The 18,923-nt window shown below is 38.2% G+C and overlaps 1 protein-coding gene across 4 annotated transcripts in view; it reads left to right on the forward strand.

Moving 5' to 3' along the window:
- TASP1 (taspase 1) overlaps positions 1-18,923 on the forward strand; it is a 318,253-nt gene that overhangs the window by 6,338 nt on the left and 292,992 nt on the right. For 3 of the 4 annotated variants that reach the window (XR_011466633.1, XM_070381969.1, XM_070381968.1), the window contains exons 2-4: positions 6,167-6,385; positions 9,402-9,469; positions 11,348-11,416. Coding sequence is in view for 2 of the 4 variants with exons in the window: in XM_070381969.1 (XP_070238070.1) it covers positions 6,241-6,385; positions 9,402-9,469; positions 11,348-11,416 (282 nt within the window). In the remaining 2 variants the exon portion in view is untranslated. Of the gene's footprint in view, positions 1-2,476; positions 2,601-6,166; positions 6,386-9,401; positions 9,470-11,347; positions 11,417-18,923 lie in introns of those variants that run through there. The other variant, XR_011466634.1, reaches the window with a different exon arrangement.

Raw genomic sequence — 18,923 nt, forward strand, 5'->3', positions numbered from 1 at the left:
AGTTCATATATGAAGTATCTCTGGAGAGGGTATATACAACATCATACATTTTAAGGCTCTTGATGCTTTCTGACACATTCCATTTCAAACTGGTTACATCAGTTTTTGATGGCAGTACAGTGCTAGTTAGTTTTTTTATCTTTTTCTGTATTTCTTTGAATATTCTTTCTTTAATATTGGCTATCCAGTTTATATTTCCTCTTTTATGTATTGCCTGCTCATGTCTTTTGGCATGCTATTTGTCTTAATTGGCATTGTCCTTTATGAGATTTACTTTGGCAGCCTTTTGTAGATGATTGTTTTACGACAGCATGGATTTGGGGAGAAAAGTTAATATGCTTTCTGTAACACGCTAAGAGGTATGTGAGCTGAGCAAAGGTCAAGGCAGTAGGAAAAAGGAAGTTAAATGCTTGAGAAGAAATCTATAGGATTTGGAAACTGGGCAGAGTCCAAGATGCCAATAAGGTGAGTTTGGAAAGGATTGGGCTATTAAAAGTAAGGTGTAATGTAGAAAGAATTAGATTTCTGGGGAAAGGTGAATTTGTTTTTGGTAGGCTAAGAGTTTGGAGGATCCAGGTTGAGCTCTCCAGGAGACTTATGGCTAGAGCTTAAGAGACAGAGTTAGGAATCATCTGGTTTACCGAAGGGATCGTTTTGAAAGCTTGATACTGAATGAAGTTGCTGAAGGAGGCATTTTAGACTTATGCGTTTGGACATTCTGTTTGAAAGTCAGGCAAGAAAACAAAGCTGGGAGGGGTCATCAGAGGGGCCTTGAAGAGCTAGGATAGTCAATTGGCATGCTTGCCAAGGAGAACAGGACATCTAGAGAATCAAAGGCTGCAAGCTGAAGACTATGTTCAAAGACACCATTAGGTTTGGTAACTTGGAGAAGATACATCTTACAGGTAAAGATACAATTTATTGGGAAGAAAAAAATACACCCTCCCCCTGCAACAGTTTTATTAAGATAAAATTCATTTATCATATTATTACCCATGTAAAGTGTACAATTCATTGGTAGTTATTGAGACTAAATACCATGCAACCATGACCACAGCCAATTTTAGAACATTTTTATTGCCCCTCCCCCAAAGAAATCCTGCCCCCATTAGCAGTCACTCCTGAATTCTCCTCTGTCCTTCCAGCCCAAGGCAACCACTAATCTACTTTCTATCTTTTTAGATATGCCTACTCTGGACATTTCATATAAATGGAAACATACGTGGCCTTTTGTGTCTTACTTCTTTCATTGTGAAATGTATGTGGCCGGTTTTGTCTGATTTCTTTCATTGTTTTCATGGTTCATTCATGCCATAGTGTGTATCAACCCTCCATTCCTTTTTATGGCTCTATAATGTTCCATTGTCTAAATATACCACATTTTGTTTAACCAAGGTCTGCTTATGGACATTTGAGTTGTTCCCACTTTCTGACTGTTATGGATAGTTCTGCTATAAACATCCATGTACAAGTTTTTGTGTGGATGTGTTTTCAGTTCTAATGAATGTATACCTAGGAGTGGGATTGCTGGGTCATGTGGCAACTCTGGGCTTCCCAATGGTGCTGGTGGTAAGGAACTTGCCTTCCAACGCAGGAGACGTAAGAGATAGAGGTTCAGTCCCTGGGTCGGGAAGATCCCCTGGAGGAGGTCATGGCAGACCACTCCAGTGTTCTTGCTTGGAGAATCCCCTGGACAGAGGATCCTGGTGGGCTACAGTCCATGGGATCACAAGGAGTCAGACACTACTGAAGCAACTTAACACACACACACACACACAGTAACTTTATGTTTACTTTTCAAGCTACTGTTGCAGAGGATGGACACATTGCCAGTGTTTTTTATTTTTTACTTATTTTAATATAAATTTATTTATTTTAATTGGAGGCTAGTTACAATATTGTATTGGTTTTGCCATACATCAACATGAATCTGCCACGGTGTATATGTGTTCCCCATCCTGAACCCCCCTCCCACCTCCCTCCCTGTACCATCCCTCTGGGTCATCCCAGTGCACCAGCCCTGAGCACCCTGTATCACGCATCGAACCTGGATTGGCGATTCATTTCACATATGATGCCAGTGTTTTTTAGATATAATAAAATGAATTTTACTACCATCACCGATAGGAAGTTGCAGAATGTCCATATTCAGACTTATCATTCAGGAACACAGGCATTATAAAAATGATGCATAAAATTGTTTTCTGTTGTGTAAAGCTATAACATGCTTATGCATCTTTGATTGGAAACTTTTTGTGTTGACTGTTATCTCAAAGACTTAGCTGAAGTGTTAAACATTTTCTTTATGGATCAATGTATTGGTGTGAATATGATTCATCCATTTCAAATAATTATTTGTAATAATGACTACAAATGTGATAAAAATATCACAGGGATATCTGATGTCAATCTACATGATTTATTTTTTACTCCTTAGTTTCAACTGTAGAGATCAAATAACAGTTTTATTTTTTTTTAATTTAGGGTTATCTGTGGTTTATGTGGCCCTAGAAGTTCAAGATCCAAAAAAACAAAACCAAAATACTGACCTCTCAGCCAGTATTGTTGACGGGCCGTGTTTTTGTCTGTTCCTTCTCTAGGTGGGTTGAGTGTTGAGAACCTTCAGAATATGACATTTCTCCTCTTACTAAAGTGGGATCTCACTGGCTTGCCCTATTTTGAGACCTGAACTTGGCTAGTTATCTTGTGTTCTCATAAAGAAATAAATGAATGAAAACATTTTTTGTTTTTAAGTAATACATTCAGATTGTTCAAAATCAAAAGATGCACAATGGTGAATAGTGGAATTTGCATTTCACCTTTGTCCACCAGTCACCCAGGTCTTTTGGTAACTACTATTGTGCTAATTTTTGATGTATTCTTCCAGATTGCACTTTGTGTATATATTTAGTTGTATTTTTTTTTCTTGTCTCCCTCAAAATATGGTACTGCATACGTTTCTGTACCATGCCTTTTTTGCTTACCAAAATATCTTCAACATTGGTTATTTCATATTTGTGTATCAATAAAGTTCTCATTTTTTCTAAGAGCTGCTTTTATTTTTAACTACTTTTTTATCAAGACATACTGTTGGTCTATATCTTTACCATTACAGACTATCCTTCAGTGTATGTTTGTAATTTTGGTTGATTTTACCAAATTGACCTTGTTGTTGTATTCTGTGCTACTCCTTGCAACATGTGAGAATGACTCTTTAACTTGGCCAGTCCAGCTGATACGTGAGTGTAGTTTTATTTTGCCTTTTTCTTTTGAGTGAGGTTTAGCATCTTTTGATCTGTTTAAGTTGTTATATAGTTCTTCTGTGAACTGGGATTTGCTCACTTGCCCCCTTCTGCCTTTTGTGTCTTTTTTGGGACATTTGCTGGAGTTCTGTTATGAATGTCAGACTTTTAATGGGTTCTGAGTTAAACAAAAACTGGTGTTGGAGTAGAAATTGCTTCATTTCTAATTGAATTAAAAATATTCCAGTAACCATTGGAAGTTGGAGGCCAGAGTTGTACATTGGCTAGCCTGTCTACTTGAGTTCCTTTCCCAGTGCTGCAGAACTTTGGGGCCAGCAGTTTTGGAGGAGTTTAGAGAGATGACATGGTTTGTTAAATAAATAAATTTCAACTAGTCTCTGAGAGATGGTAGATTGCTCAAGAAACAGCATATTTATTCATCTTCCACATTTAATTTTTTTCAGACAAGCTTGAGAAGCAAGCAAATCTCTCACATATATTAAAAATGCCTATTACATCAAACGTTATTTGTTATAATATGTAGATGTTCTAATTTGTTATTCATGAAAAAAAAATGCATCTGATGACAGTGAGTCAGAGAAGGTTTTATAACTCATACGGCTTGGATGTGTTTTCATTTGAACTGAAGCTTTGAATTTTCCGAAGCCTGAGTTTTCACACAGCTGTTTGTGGGTCTAGTGGGCCCAAGCTCATTTCATGACTTGGTCAGGCATCATGGCCTATATAGACTGGAAGATAAACTGCTAATCATTTAAACTGACTTTGTCAACTGACACAGAAATAAATAGTAACCTATCTCAGAGAAATAACCGAAGTCAAGTAAAGGTAATTGAGGCAGACCCTTGTGAAGCAGTTGGAAGAAAATCCATCCTCAGAGAGATACTTATCACTACAAAACAAAAGCAGGCATTATAACTTACTGTTATTTAATAAACTTCAGTACTCTTTTATAATAAAAATTTATGATATATGTAAACATTTTAATACAACAGCAAATTATATATATATGATTTTAAATTATTTGTCCTTTAAAATAAGTGATACATAATAATAATTAAATGGATTCTTTTTAACCAGGAATTAAAGGAAGTTAAAATACAATATTGGGCTTCTCAGGTGGTGTTAGTGGTATGGAACCTGCCTGCCAATACAGGAGACATAACAGATGTGGGTTCAGTCCCTGGGTTGGGAAGATCCCCTGGAGGAGGGCATGGCAGCCCACTCCAGTATTCTTGCCTGGAGAATCCCATGGACAGAGGAGCCTGGCGGGCTACAATCCATGGGCTTGCAAAGAGTCCCACATGACTGAGGTGACTTACCATGCATGCACGCACACACAGAGTGCTTCCAGACCATCTCCTGTGTGAAGAACCAACTTAAAATTTTTTCAATCCATTGTTGACCATTACTTTCATAAAATGCAAAAACAAAACAGAATACCACAAAAATCTCAAAAGAAAACTGTGAAAGATAAAAGTAAAAGCTCATGTTTTTATCTGATGTAGCAGATAAAATTATTTCAAAAGTATACCACTGGAAGATGTAAGTTTTAGAGTGAATTAATGTGCCTTTTGTACTTTGAGTCTTTTCCTTGTGAATCTCCAGTTTTTATAGATGGTTTTAATTGTTTTATTAAATAGATTATAAAAATACATAATTGTAAACAAAACTTGGGGAAATAGAAAAGAATTACAAACACTGTCATTGTTTATTGAAAACGTGGATGTAAGACAGTTGGTATATGAATAAAAAATAATCTCTTGCAGACTGGTCACCAGCACTAGTTTGTGGGCCACACTTTGCGTGACACTATTCTTTTGAACTGGTTGGCTGTCACTCTTAAAGCCTTGTGTCCCTCCCCGTTCCTCAATTTAGACTAAGGTACAGATTTTTACCTTAGAGTGTGAATCTAGGTGTTTAAGTAGTTTCAATCACGTGACTTTGGGATTGTTTTTGTTTTTCTTCAAATCTCTGTTGATTTTTCAAACGATTCATTTTTCCCCAGTCTGAAGTGTGTTTTACCGTCATTATTGTTATTAAGTCAAGATTGTGAGAAGCTTGTGAACTTGTGAGAAAAATTAGAAGCTTTGTGGCATATGTTGCTTGTAATTTGTTTTATTGTTTATCTTTTGAGAACCTCAGAAATAATGCCTTTATGAAAATGAATAAGTATTTGTACAAGTATTATTTTAATTTTGTGCTTTAGTCTTATAAATTTGTTAGTGTTTGTTTTACATTGAACTCTGAAGCATTAAACTGTTTTTCATAAAAAGGTCTCTATAGGCAGAAGTAAATCTGTATGTTGGTTCATTTTTTTAAGCAAGCAGCAATCTTGAGCTCTTATATGTTCTCACCACACACAAAAGATTGTACTTACGTGAGGTGATTAATGTGTTAACTAACCTTGTGGCAGTCATTTTGCAGTATATATGTGTATCAGATCCTCAGGTTGTACTGCTTGAACTTATCCACGGGTGTATGTCAATTATATCTCAATAAAGCTGGAGGAAGAAATAAGCAGCAATCTAGGCTTTAAATCAAGGCTCAGTGATGTTGCCAGCACTGCTTATGGTTCTAGAATGTCCCAGAGGTTATTAGCATTTGGTTTGGAGAGAGTAGAAAGTGATATTTAAGATGAGGTTTTCTTCAATGTAGATAAAATGAAAGATAAAATATCTTTTGGACTCAACATGAAATCTTTTTACAACAGTTCTTTGTTTATACGACTTCAAGGCCTGTCAGTGTATAAAGGGATTTAAATTCTAACCTTTTTATATTCTTTGTATTACCCAGTTAAATAACTTTAAAATTAGGGGTTTTCTTGAAAGTTATCTGAGCGCAAATCTGTATACGTGTGTGTTAGTGGAAAGAAATGCATGCCGTCTTTGCCTGTTTTCCTTTAGGGTAATTCCTCTTCTGCAGTTACTTTCGGATGGAAGTATGCACTTTTCCCAGTAGAAGATGGTAATCTTGGAGAATGACCATGGAGAAGGGGATGAGTTCTGGAGAAGGGCTGCCTTCCAGATCATCTCAAGTTTCGGCTGTTAAAACAGCAGTGAAAGAGTTGGAAGCGAAGCAGTCCCACAGAGAGAAGCGAGGGGGCTTTGTGTTGGTGCATGCAGGTAAGCTGTGAGCAGCTGAGCCGGAAGATGAGAATAATGCTTTCCTTTCCTTTGCCTTGAAGTACACCAGGAACTGAGTTTCCTATTTGGGGGAGGGACACCGCAGGAGGAATTGGAACCACAGGTTGACTTGCACAGAGTGAAGGCCTCCCCTGAGCTCCCCGCGTGGAGGGTCTTACAGTGACGGCACCTCCTTTGTCCCCGTCACTCACCTCCTCTAGTGCTTTTACTCCGTGTGCCTGTGCCTGTTAAGTCGCTTCAAGTCATGTCTGACTCTTCGCGATCCTATGGACTTACAGCCTGCCAGGCTCCTCTGTCCCTGGGGATTCTCCAGGCAAGCATAACTGGAGTGGGTTGCCGTGCCATCGGCCAGGGGATCTTCGTCACCCACGGATCGAACCTGTATCTTTTCGTTTAGCTGCATTGGCAAATAGATTCTGTTACCACCAGTGCCACTTCGGAAGCCCTTTACTCCATATAGTAGATATATTTAGATGTTGTTAAAACCAGACAAAGTAATTGTTTAAACTCTGGTTTGTGTTTTTAAAAATAAAGCTGTTGGAAAAAATTTTACTCACCCCATATTTGACTTTGTCCATCTTAGAGTGTAATTTATACAATCTTAAAGGTAGTTTTTGCCTTCTTAATATTATAAATGAGGAACCGTAAAACCAGCGTGGTTAAGTGGCTTCAGGCACACAGCTAATCAGTAGCGCCAGGCTGAGAAACCATCAGGTGGGCCCCAGTCCCATTCTAGTGCTTTTGGCGCTCCGTCAGCCTCTGATTTCTGCTTCAGAGGACCTTGAGACGACACAGTGAAGTTCAACCCCCGACTCCCCACCAATGATACATCAAGGGTTTCCAGGCAGTGCAGCTCTGCCCCGGTCTTTTTTTTTTTCCTCTCCCTTTTTCTTTGATGTGGGGTGAGTGGCATTGTTTCTTTTTTGTCAGACTGGCATTCTGTCTGATCATTAACCTTTGGCTATAGCTAAACTGAACAGACAAGTTGGGAAGTCTTACAGAATCGAATCCAGGAAAATCAAACAGTGAACAAACAAAAGGTTCAGTCTTCTTTTCTTTCAAATGATTTTTCAAAGAAATGAGGTAAATTTATAGAAACAACTGAAATTCCCAGGCCAGTGTTCCTTCTACTGCATCATGCTGGTGGTGCATCTTTCACAGGACCCAGTGAGTTATTTTATTCATGACGAGTGTTTGAAAAATGTGCAAGAAAGCCCTAAGATATGTAAGCAGTAACAACACGGAACATTTGATGATTTGGAAAGGGTTGCCTTCTGTGGCAGTCATTGCAGACTCCCTCCTATGTCAGACACATACCTGATGGCAGTGACTCTTACAGCTGGTGCTGGGACCAGCTATAATAGGAGGAAGTCTGGGTTATGGCAGGAAATTGTGTGGATTAAGGATGACTTTCCCCTTCTAAATTCTTAGAAGGTCAAATAGAACGATTGATTATGCAGCATTATATACCTTCCACATTTAAGGGACAAAATTTCAATTCCAGTGTAGAGATTTTAAAACTTTTGCTTTTTTTTTTTCATATTAAAGGAGACTTGCCCAAATTTTAGTCATTTGAATAGTAGATTCTTGCTTTTTCCCTAGATCTGTATACTGCCTATACTTTTCATGTTTGTGCTCATCGCTCACTTTTGTCTCTTTGTGACCCTGTGAACTGTAGCCCACCAGGCTCCTCTGTCCATGGAATTTTCCAGGCAAGAATGCTGGAGCGGGTTGCCATTTCCTCCTCCAGCGGATCTTCCCAACCCAGGGATTGAACCCGTGTCTCTTGTGTCTCTTGCATTGGCGGGCAGATTCTTTACCACTGAGCCATCAGGGAAGTTCATTACTGCTGCTATCCACACACTAAAGTTATCTATTTGGCTGCAGTATCCCATGTGGGAAATAACTGCTGCAAGGTTGGGGTCTGAGATCTAAGATGGCATTTATTAGAGAACCATGAAGAGAGTCCTCATAAACATTGGCACAGGTTCTGTGAAGTTTGAGTTCTTTTGAGAAATGGGACTAGAATTTGCGTGTTTTATGGACTCTTGTTTGGACTTATTTTCTACTCCCTCGAGCCTGTTAACCATAGCTTCTTGGGCCCATTCTTTGTCTGCATTGAGGAAAGATGGGCTAAGTGTGTGTTGTAGTCTGCAGCCTCACAGGAGGAGGCCTGAAGATTAGAGATGTAGTTCTTTAACCTTCCCTGTGTTGTACTCCTCTGGGGCCCAGAAGGGGACTGGGAGTGGGGTCTGAGGCGGAGGTTCAGAGCAAGTTAAGGAACTTTGATGAAAGGCCTTTTCTTGGTTTCTTTCTAGTTTATTCTCAGATCCCTAACTAAGCAAGTATTAATCCTTTTAGGGAAATAAATTTCAGAGCCTTTCTCTTGAAGTTGCTGAGTGATTAGGATAGGCAGTGGTGAATATATCATCCCTGGTGTTTCAGACACTCTGAGCTACATTCCAGGGGTGAAAGAATGGAGAAGTTAGGGTAGGAGAGGTGATATTGGTGGTGGTTGTGGATAGGATGTAACACCTGTCCATTTCAAGTTTTAAATAAAACTACCTAGTTTTCTGAAGTTACTCTTAAGAATTCTGACAAGGACTTTCCAAAGTTCAACAGGGAGGAAATTAAAGGCACTCTGCCCTTGACACTGCTTAGGTTATCAACTCCCTCTAAAAAACACTCTTAACTTTGGGGAAGTTTTCAAAAGGAGGAGAGGTCACCTTGGCGAAGCCTCTTTGGGAACATAAGCTATTTCTGGTGCCTCTGGTAGGAAAATAGCTTTTGAAAAAGGAGATAAGGCATGGTATTGAAAACGCTTATGGTGTAGAAAGATTTTTAAGATTATGTTATTAAGAGTCCATACACTTAGGATAGTAGTTTTTTTGTTACTCAGAAAGCATCAGTTTGCATGAACTATTTGTATAATGTTAGCAAGGTCTCTGATATCTTAATGATAGTTAACCATTGATTTTTTTTTTCCCCACTACAGGTGCAGGTTATCATTCTGAATCCAAAGCCAAGGAATATAAGCATGTATGCAAAAGAGCTTGTCAAAAGGTATGGAGAGAATGTATTCTGTCTGATTGAAACATTTTAGTTTTGACCATAAAGCAGCTTTACCTTGAAATTCAGAATTTTAAGGTTTGATTTATAAGACAGACTTTGGCTTGGACCACAAAATAATTTTGCTCATATTTGTGGAGTCTTTTGTTTTGTTTTGTGTTTTTTATTCTCCAAATCATGTTTAGATCTTTTCTTTCCTTTCCCAGATCAAAGTCCGTATTTTTGGCATTGTGGGCACATAATCATATACCTTTTAATCTTTGCAGCGGTGTTGAGCTCTATAGGAGGAGTAGGGAAAACAGCTCAAAGGCAGCCAATGTGGCTTTCTATGAAGGGAAGAAAAAAATAATAAAAAAATTAAAATGAGTGTTTTTCTTAGGGAGATTATCGTTTTCTTCTGTTTCTCATCACGTAGTTTGTATCATAGCAAATTCATTATCATTCTGAAGTTGAACTTTGCCTTTGTACTCAGTTGTGCTTTTTTTTCATCTTTGGGTTTTGAGGTTTTGCTAAATTGTTGAATGCTAAATGTGGAGGCAGGAATGGACTCGGAAGAAATATTGTTTGTTTTTATTTTGATCCTGACTATATACTCTTGTAGGCAAACCTTCCATTACCTTTTATGCAAATCGAATGTTAATTGGACACTGCGTATCAAGTAAATAGGGGTCTTTCTCACTCTTTTCATTTATATTTATTACCATTTAAAGAGGATTATATTTAGTTAGAGATCCAAGGTTTTTCTTATGAATGAAATCTCATAAATGGATGAGAATATTTTGTTACAGTGATTGCATTGTCTTTTAAAAAATTATAATAAAGGTAAATATTCTTTAAGCTATTTTATATTTTTAATCTTATTTTTCAAAGTGTAAAATCTTTTTGTTATCTGAAAAGAAATGGATTACCTTTATAGGAATATAGTTCTGTATATAATACATTTAGAGTGTGTAACCAGACTCCTTAATGTATACAATAAATGAACTTCTCAAAAGTTTCCTGAGGAATACAGTTCTTAGTTTCTGATCTTTGTTGACTAAGTTGGAGCTTCAATAATTCATTTAAAAATCAGTTTTTCTTCTCTTTCTTTCCTGTCTTATTTATACCTAAGAAGCAAGGTGATTTTGTGACCTTGACTCTCTATAGATTATATTACAAAATAATATTATATGTTTAATCTCAATGTAAAATACCTTATGGAATCACAAATGCTGTTGTCAAAAGTATGCTTCCATCTAAGAATTCTGAAATGCCTTTGAGACTGAGTCACTATTTTTTATAGTTGGAGTAGAGAGAGTAGCAGGGACTTCCCTGGTGGCTCAGACAGTGAAGAATGTGTCTGCAGTGTGGGAGCCCTGGGTTCGATCCCTGGGTCAGGAAGTTCCCCTGGAGAAGGGAATGGCTACCCACTCCAGTATTCTTGCCTGGAGAATCCCATGGACAGAGGAGCCTGGTGGGCTACAGTCCATGGGGTTGCAAACGGTTGGCCACAACTGAGCACCTAACACACACAGGGAGAGTAGTAATGGTGGAATAAGAAGTTATTAGCTTAGTCTAATAAAATATGAATTCAGATTTCAAAATGGCATTCATATAATTTCTCAGGCTATGTGAACAGCCCTGTGATGAATGAAGCCCTTTCACTTACTAAATTCCTTGCAGTTTGTGTTTAGGTATATCATTAGTTTTCCTGAATAATTGCTTACTTTAAATCTAAGTAGTTTATTTCTTGGAGTAGGGAATGGAACTGTACTGATCAATTTTTGTTAACTCTAAATGTCTCTTACACTTCTTTAAGCCTTTGAAAAGTTCCTGAGTGTGTTTGAGAAGCTGTGGTTTCACAATGAATAACCTTGCTCCTTGGTTTCATAGGCAATTGAAAAGCTACAGGCTGGTGCTCTTGCAACAGATGCAGTGACTGCAGCCCTGGTGGAGCTTGAGGTATTTCTTTTCTCTATTTGTTTCATTTAAAATAGTTGTGAGTTTGTGTCCGTTATTCTTAAATGACATGAAACTGTTGTTTAGTCAGCCATCAATGACACGAGCAGTGTTTCCCAGCAGTATTAACAAAGAAGAATGAAGAAGCAGTCTGTAATCTTGTTAGGTTGTCTTATTGGAGACTTCTCTGAGTCATATAAAGAAGTTGGTTAAATTTCAATTTTTCCCCTGGGTTTGCGAGATTCATGAATACAAGTTACTGGTGGCTTGATGCTTGAATTTCCTTAATATTTTCAGAAGAAAAATTCCTGAAGTTCACACCTTCTCAAAGTAATATATATTCTGTTGTTTAGAAAACAAAAAATTCCAACTGTCTAGAAGTATCCCAAGTTTAAGGAGAGGTTTCCTCACAAATGTATCAGTGGGCTATGTATACACTGAAGCTGTGCTCTGCTGGGTGTGTCTTGTCCAGTGTGATTGTTAGGTTGGTCTCTAGTTAATTGTGGGCATTGAGGAATTCAGTGAAGAGTTTCTCAAGTTTGCTGTAATCCTTGCTACTTCAGAATGAGGGTCTCTCAGTTCTCTTAATCTAGACCCTGAGGATAAGTTTGTCCAGGAGATATTGAGGGCTTCAGAAGCCTGACTTATTTTTCTCAAATTTTTAGAAGGTAGATTAGTGTTAAGTCAGTTTAGAGGGCAGTGAGTGAATAGTTTTTTGCTTGAGAAGATTGCTAGGGGAATCAAATGAGACTTAAAGATAAAACAAAGAGTTTGAGGAAGGAGGTGATAGAGAAGACTGTCCCCAGTTGACTGGATTAGGCTCCTACTAGCAGGGCACCTACTCTGTCATGCCAGGCCTTGCTTTTTACCGGTGAAGATTGCCCAGAGTTTACCAAAAGTGCTAGCCTTGTTTCCCTGATTCATTGCTTTGGATCATGCTCTGTGGATTGTACACTCTCTTGCTAACACTTTGAGCTTGGTCCTAGGGTATGTGGTCACGGAAGGGGAATACAGATGGTGGGCATGTAGTTTGGTGCCTGAGGCATCTGACTGGGGGCATGTGGTCCCTTTCTGTTGAGACTGGTTGATCCTACACTAGCTCTCTACCACTTGGTAGCCACAAAGCGCTGGGCACCTCCCAGCCTGTCCTTGGCTCAGTTCACACATTTATGATATGAGGATGATAATTTCTGCTTTACAGAGTTGTGAGGGTTTACGGACTTAATGTATGATAATCACTTAGAACAGTATGAGGCATGTGGTAATCTACTCATAACTGTTATCAATAATGACTATTGTGAGGTGCTTTGGAAATGATATATGTGAAGTGAATATTTGTGGAAAGTTAATTGTATGTTGTGGATAAAAGGGGAAAAGTGGTGCCAGGAAGAAGGTTGATGTGGTTACCACCAAATCTTACCTTTACTCAAAGCATATACACAAAGGAAGCTTCATCTAACTTAATTCAATTATTAATTGCAAATGACTTCTTTGTGTAGAAGACAGTGTCCTGAAGTTACAGGTACATGGAGCCAGTGTGGGCCTGGGGAGAGATTAATGCATAGCTGGGTGTATACCTTAAGGGCAACTATGAATACAAAATTGAGTAAAATTAAGTTTTCCTTTTTCTTTTCATCTTAGAATAACTTTAATTTTCTCAAGTCCTACTTATGCTGAATATTTTGTTACATTTTTTTCCCCATGATGAATCAATCCTACTTTCAAAGAGTTTACTAATGTATACTTAAAAATGATTTAGAATACATTTTGGAATGAGTTACATGTGAATGAGCTTTACAGTTTTGAACGATGACCTGTGGTTTTTAAGAGTGTGGATATGAAGATTTTTTAAAAAACAAATGTGTTCTATTATTTTGACTGGACTGTGGCCTGAATGAGTTTAGTGTATTTTCCTCCCTTTAATTATTAAGTGTGTGGAAGAATTTCAATGAATTATCTTTAAAAATTCATTTTTATGTGGAATCTTTGATTGAAATATATGTTAGTAGTTTAAAGGTTAAGGGTCCACTAACTGGAGGAATTTTCCTGAACCTTAAGAATTATGTTGGAAGTCATGCATATACGGCCTCCTGCCGTTGCTGTCACCTTGGATAATTGTGATTCGTCATCTTTGAACAGGGTGGTCTTCAAATAAAGAGTTTAACTGAAGACATATTCTAATAGTTTGAATCAATGAAAGGGTATATAAAAATTGGATTCTTATGTTTTCTGTACTTAGAAAAATAAGAGTAACAATATTAAGTCCTTTCAGTCAACTGAAAAGTTCCAGAATCTCACTTATACTGTTATGTTTAATTTGAGAGTAACCACTTATCCTTAGTTCTGGTCAATCTATTTAGCAGAGCTGAGTTTTGTCCTAATTATCAAATAAATATGGGCAACCATCATACCTTTGTCTTTTGACTTTGGGATATACTTTTTGACTTCAAGAAAACCATACTTTTTAAACTTGCTTGTTACATTATCACTTAGGTAGGTGGCTACACTGGGTTTGAGTTCCTTGAGGACTTTGCTAACTGTGGATTGAAATGGTTTAATGGGTTTAATGGTCCTTATTGGCCAGAAGGGATGTCTGGCCTTGTATTTTGAAAAATATGAAAATTTTCACTTACCTAAATAGTGAAAAGTACATTGACCTCAACTTGATGCCAGAAGAGAAAGAGACAATGTGAAATAAAATTTATAATAAAAAAAGTTGGGTTTTGGTGGCCTCTATAATTTATACAGTCCACCTCAACGAATCATTTTTGAGCTTTTCTTAGAATCTTATTCCCTTGGGTGGTTTGATTTTTCTCACCCACCAAGACAGACAACTGCAAAGCGCCAGAGGGCTGGGAGGGTGAGTGTGGAAGTTCCTGCCTATGAAGCTGACTAGCTTCTCCCGGGTTTTGGGAGGGAAGGTGGCCACTCGTATGAGAGGTGTTCGGTAGTGTGAGGGTGAAAATGAGATGTGGATGCCAGTGTGCATTTTGCTTGTCTTCACAATGTGGTGAAGAAAATGAAAAGGTCAGTTTTATAGATCATATTTTAATAATTTATTGTTAAAGTGATTTGGTCCCATTGTTTCATTATTGTTTTTTAAAGATTCTTTTTGTAACTGATGGGAAAGTGACTCCTATCCATTGGGTAGTACACTTCTGATTTCCCTCCCAGCAGAGAAGATAAATTTGTGCAGCAACTTGATCTTCATGCCTGGGCTGTGCATTTGGAAGACAGTTGCTTTCATGCCTGCTTTTGAAATAGTTTTGGTTTGGATAACGACAGTGGATTTTAAATTTTAGACCATAGTTGGTACATAATTTGTACATTTCACATGTACAGCTTCTGATATGAATTTTTTTCTGTGAGAAAACTGGATTTAGATCTGGGTAAGTCATAATACCTCTGCTTAAGTAAAGAGTGTTTCATAGATTCTGATAGAAAATGAGCTCATAAAATGCTTACTGAAGCACTCTTTGCACGTCAAAAAATTTATTTTGAAAGTATTAAGATGAGGATTAAAAAGTTCTGATAAGGAATAATAGGTGAAATATGACTGGCAAACTGATGTGAGGTTACTTGTAGTCTTGTGAGGAAACTAATGGATGGTTGGCTGGGTGTATCCTTTGAGAGATTTTGGTTAATATGTTTTGAAAGCTGATTATATTGGTAAGCAGAATACTATGCATTAACAATAGTGATAAGTATAGCCTTTGAATTTCATATGGTGAAAGGTAAATTGTACAGGCCTCCTTGTTAAAAATGTTTTGCTGAACTTAGATTATTCTAAGTGGACCTTGCCATCTTTTGTTGAGTTGATTCATTCTTTATATCTTCCTGTGGTCAGAGGAGATGGTACTTCATGGTGGAAGCTTGTTGATTGTCCAGATGCTTTAGCATTTAAAGAGCAGATTATATTGTGCACAGCTGTCTGCTAAAAATGGACCATTGTCTTTGGATCTCTATATAATCCAATGTGGTGCTTGCTTGTAAACCTTGGTAAATCCTTTATAGAAGTAACTTCTTATCCAGACGGCTCAAAGTTTGGGGTGCGAGGGAAAAAAAGGAGATATTTGCGTTATTGTACATTTATATGAGTATATATAATGCTTTTATGCATTTATCTGACCTCTACATCCTGAGCTGTAGAGCCAGCTCTGCATGCATGTCTAAAAAGCAAGGATCTCCAGAATGTCCTCCCTGTGGTTGGTGGACCACAGCCCAGGGCTCTGCGCAGCTATAGGATTAGGCCATACATCCTTCCTTTGGCTTTATTCTTCTAGCTGGAATTGTGTGTGTGCTTCGAAGGGAGAGAGAGCCCCGAAGGCCTGTGAGTCCTTGGGCTGCTTCGTGGTCAGGAAGACGGTGTGGCTTGCTGCTGGCGCATGGGCATATCTTGGATGAGAGGGAATACTGGGAAGGTCTGATATAACTGCCTTTCTCTCGCCAAGCCTGTAACAAATTTGCTTTTAGGGTTTCTTTATGATTAGAAGCTTAACCACACCTGCTCCCTATCCCACTTTGGTGTTTAGTCTTTGTTGCAAAAACATAGGGGCAGCTGCATTACTGTCATTAATGTTTATTTGTGAGTTCAACAATTATTTAAAATAAGTGAGCATCTCTGTTCTGCACATTTTTTGTTTTTAAGAAACGATCTTTTCATAAGCAGAAGGGAGCTGAGGATTTCAGTAGCTCCTTGCTTCCCGCTCCCCCTCACGCCCCTATGGGGCTGAACACGCCGGAGAGATAGCTCCGTGCATCTAGCTCACAGATACAACAAATGCCCTCAACTGTGTGACTGAGGAGTCCAATTTTAGACCCACAACTCCCTAAAGTCTCATTTTTCTCTTCCATTGACCATATATTTTATTGTCTGTAATGGGGAGTGGGGGAGATCCTGTTTTTATGTATGTGAAGCAAGGAGTTTTACCTTTTCTGCTTTGTAGTACTTCAAATGTTTTCATTGCATGAAATTTGGATTTTGACTTCAGATGCTGTTTGTACCTTTATTTTTTTCAACTTGGTTATCATTGATTATTTCAGTCAAAGACTCTACTTTGCTGTCTGTTTAGCAGTATTTCCAGGGGTGCTTCAGTATTTCTGTGTATTCCATCTGCTTATAGAGTCTTTATGTTTCTCTGCATTTTTTGTTTTATTTTTTGAGGTGTACACACACAGTTACACTTCATGGAGTTGCATCCAGCCAAGTGTCCATGTTCTTCTTGTGAAGAGGCAGAGAAAATCACCTCTCCCAAGAATTTCCACCTTCTGACCAAGGCAAATGTGTCCTGAAGAGCTGTACACAGATGGGAGGCAGCTTGTTTGCTTGTTCTGCTGCTAGAGCATTGAGTTAATTAGAAGACAGGCTGTGGGTGGCCAAGTGCAGACAAAGAAGCACCAGACACAGCCCAGTTAGCCTGGGACAGTAAAAGTAAGTTACACTCTTTCTAAAACACTGTTTTTGAGTACTGATGCTGATTCTTGCCTTTAGTAATAAGGGGCAACTTGTAACTTACTGTTTGTGTTCACACATTAGGTGCATCTGTTCTTTTTCTAAGACCCTAGACATTAAGTGTGCTCTTTAGCACAAAGTATCTGCTTAATTAACGAAAAGCAGTGATTTTTTTTTTATTCTTTTAATTTTTTCAGAATAAAAAGAAAACTGAATCAATGATTACATTCCAGGTTAATTTTTATACAGCATCAAAACTGTGTATTAGTTTTTGGCTGAGTCAAAGCTTTTAAGTACAGTGCTTGTTGTGTTACAGAGCTTTTTACTGATGGGAACATGGAAACAGTTTCACCTTTTTCTCGCCATTTCTTGATGAGCTGTGTGCACCTTATCACATGAATTCATCTTGGCTGAATGTGGTAGAAAATACAGTCCAAGACCAGACTTAGCAATGTCTAAGGAGCTAGTGGACTTCCCTGGTGGCTCAGACGGTAAAGCGTCTGTCTGCAATGCGGGAGACCCGGGTTTGAGCCCTGGGTTGGGAAGATCCCCTGGAGAAGGAAATGGCAACCCACTCCAGTGCTATTGCCTGGAAAATCCCATGGACAGAGGAGCCTGGTAGGCTACAGTCTATGGGGTCGCAAAGAATCAGACACGACTGAGTGACTTCACTGTCAAGGAGCTTGTAGCTTTATATATAAGTCCTTGTTTTCCTCTGGGAATTATCACTCTCTAAGAATATACTACATTTTAGAATTCAGTTTTGAACTACTAAAAGCTACATTTGGTAATATGATGGAATTGGTGATAATTTGTGTTCTGATTATGGGCAGCAATTTAGACTTTTGGGTTGAGTATAAAATATCTTCCTTTAAATTACTAGAGATATTAGATTCACTGGCCCTTGCCTTTATAGTACTGCAATTATTGAATCATTTTGTATGTGTGTGTGATGTGTGTGTGTGGTATGTGTGTGTGTTTGGATCTGTATCATTTGGGGACATCAATTTTATTATTTAACACCTATTGTTTTTTGCTTTTGGTAATGAAGGACTAGGCTTAAGAAGGTTTTTCTGTGTTCAGCAAAGTCACAGGCTGATAATCATGAAGGTCAGTCTGAAAGACTGCCTTTGATTTTAAGTTTTTAATCTCTCTCTCAAAGATGGGACTTTATTCAGAATCTGGAAAGGCATGAGAAAGAAATTTGTTGTATAATTTTTAGGAGTCTCATCAAGATCATATCCTAAACCCTGCTACAAAGCAGAACAAAGCATTACTTCTGTTTTTTCCTCCCATTCATTCTCGGTGTATACCTGCCATCTAATTTTTATATGTATAGCAGACTTTAACTGTTAGAATAATGAAGGATTGCACCTCATGGTAGTGGAGCAAATAGCTTAAAATTGAGTCCTAGGCATCCCAGTTGAGAGCAGTGCTTTGGCCCTTCCGCCTGCCAGGGAGTTTTTACTGGCAGTCGTTCCCGCTCAGGGCCCAGCATCCTGCATGGTAATCATGTTTCCTGACAGTTTATGACACGCATATAGCACTGGGTATCAACACTGCTGCACTTACTAGGCTTCTCAGAAAATTCCAAGTGGGGAACTTATTTTGTTTTCCTCTTTTGGAAGTGTGTGCAGATGTTAGCATTTTCTAGTGGGCTGGACATCTTTTAAATTAAAAGCATAGTTATCAGTTCATACTTACAAGTTAGTGGCACTTCCTTGCCCCTCCAGTCTGCCATGTCCTCACTTCACATTTGACAGAAGGATGGTTTACATTATTATAATTTTGTGGTCTGTTAGGTTCTTTTTGGCGATATTTTCACATTATCATCAACATGGTTAAAAGGTATTGTTGTTTAGGTTAAAGGGAAGTATAAGGAGATGCCAAAGTTGGCTTTACCAGAGAAACAGCTCCATTTGTCTTTTCTATTGTAGCTCATGTGGAAAGGACAATTTCAGTTACCGGGTGTGCTAACCTCTTCCTGGATATCGTAAAGACTCCAACTAAAACAAAGTTTAAAACTATTTCAGATGTGCAGGTCTGTTGAAGCCAATA

Source organism: Bos mutus, chromosome 13, assembly GCF_027580195.1.
Source record: "Bos mutus isolate GX-2022 chromosome 13, NWIPB_WYAK_1.1, whole genome shotgun sequence".
Classification (NCBI taxonomy): domain Eukaryota; kingdom Metazoa; phylum Chordata; class Mammalia; order Artiodactyla; family Bovidae; genus Bos; species Bos mutus.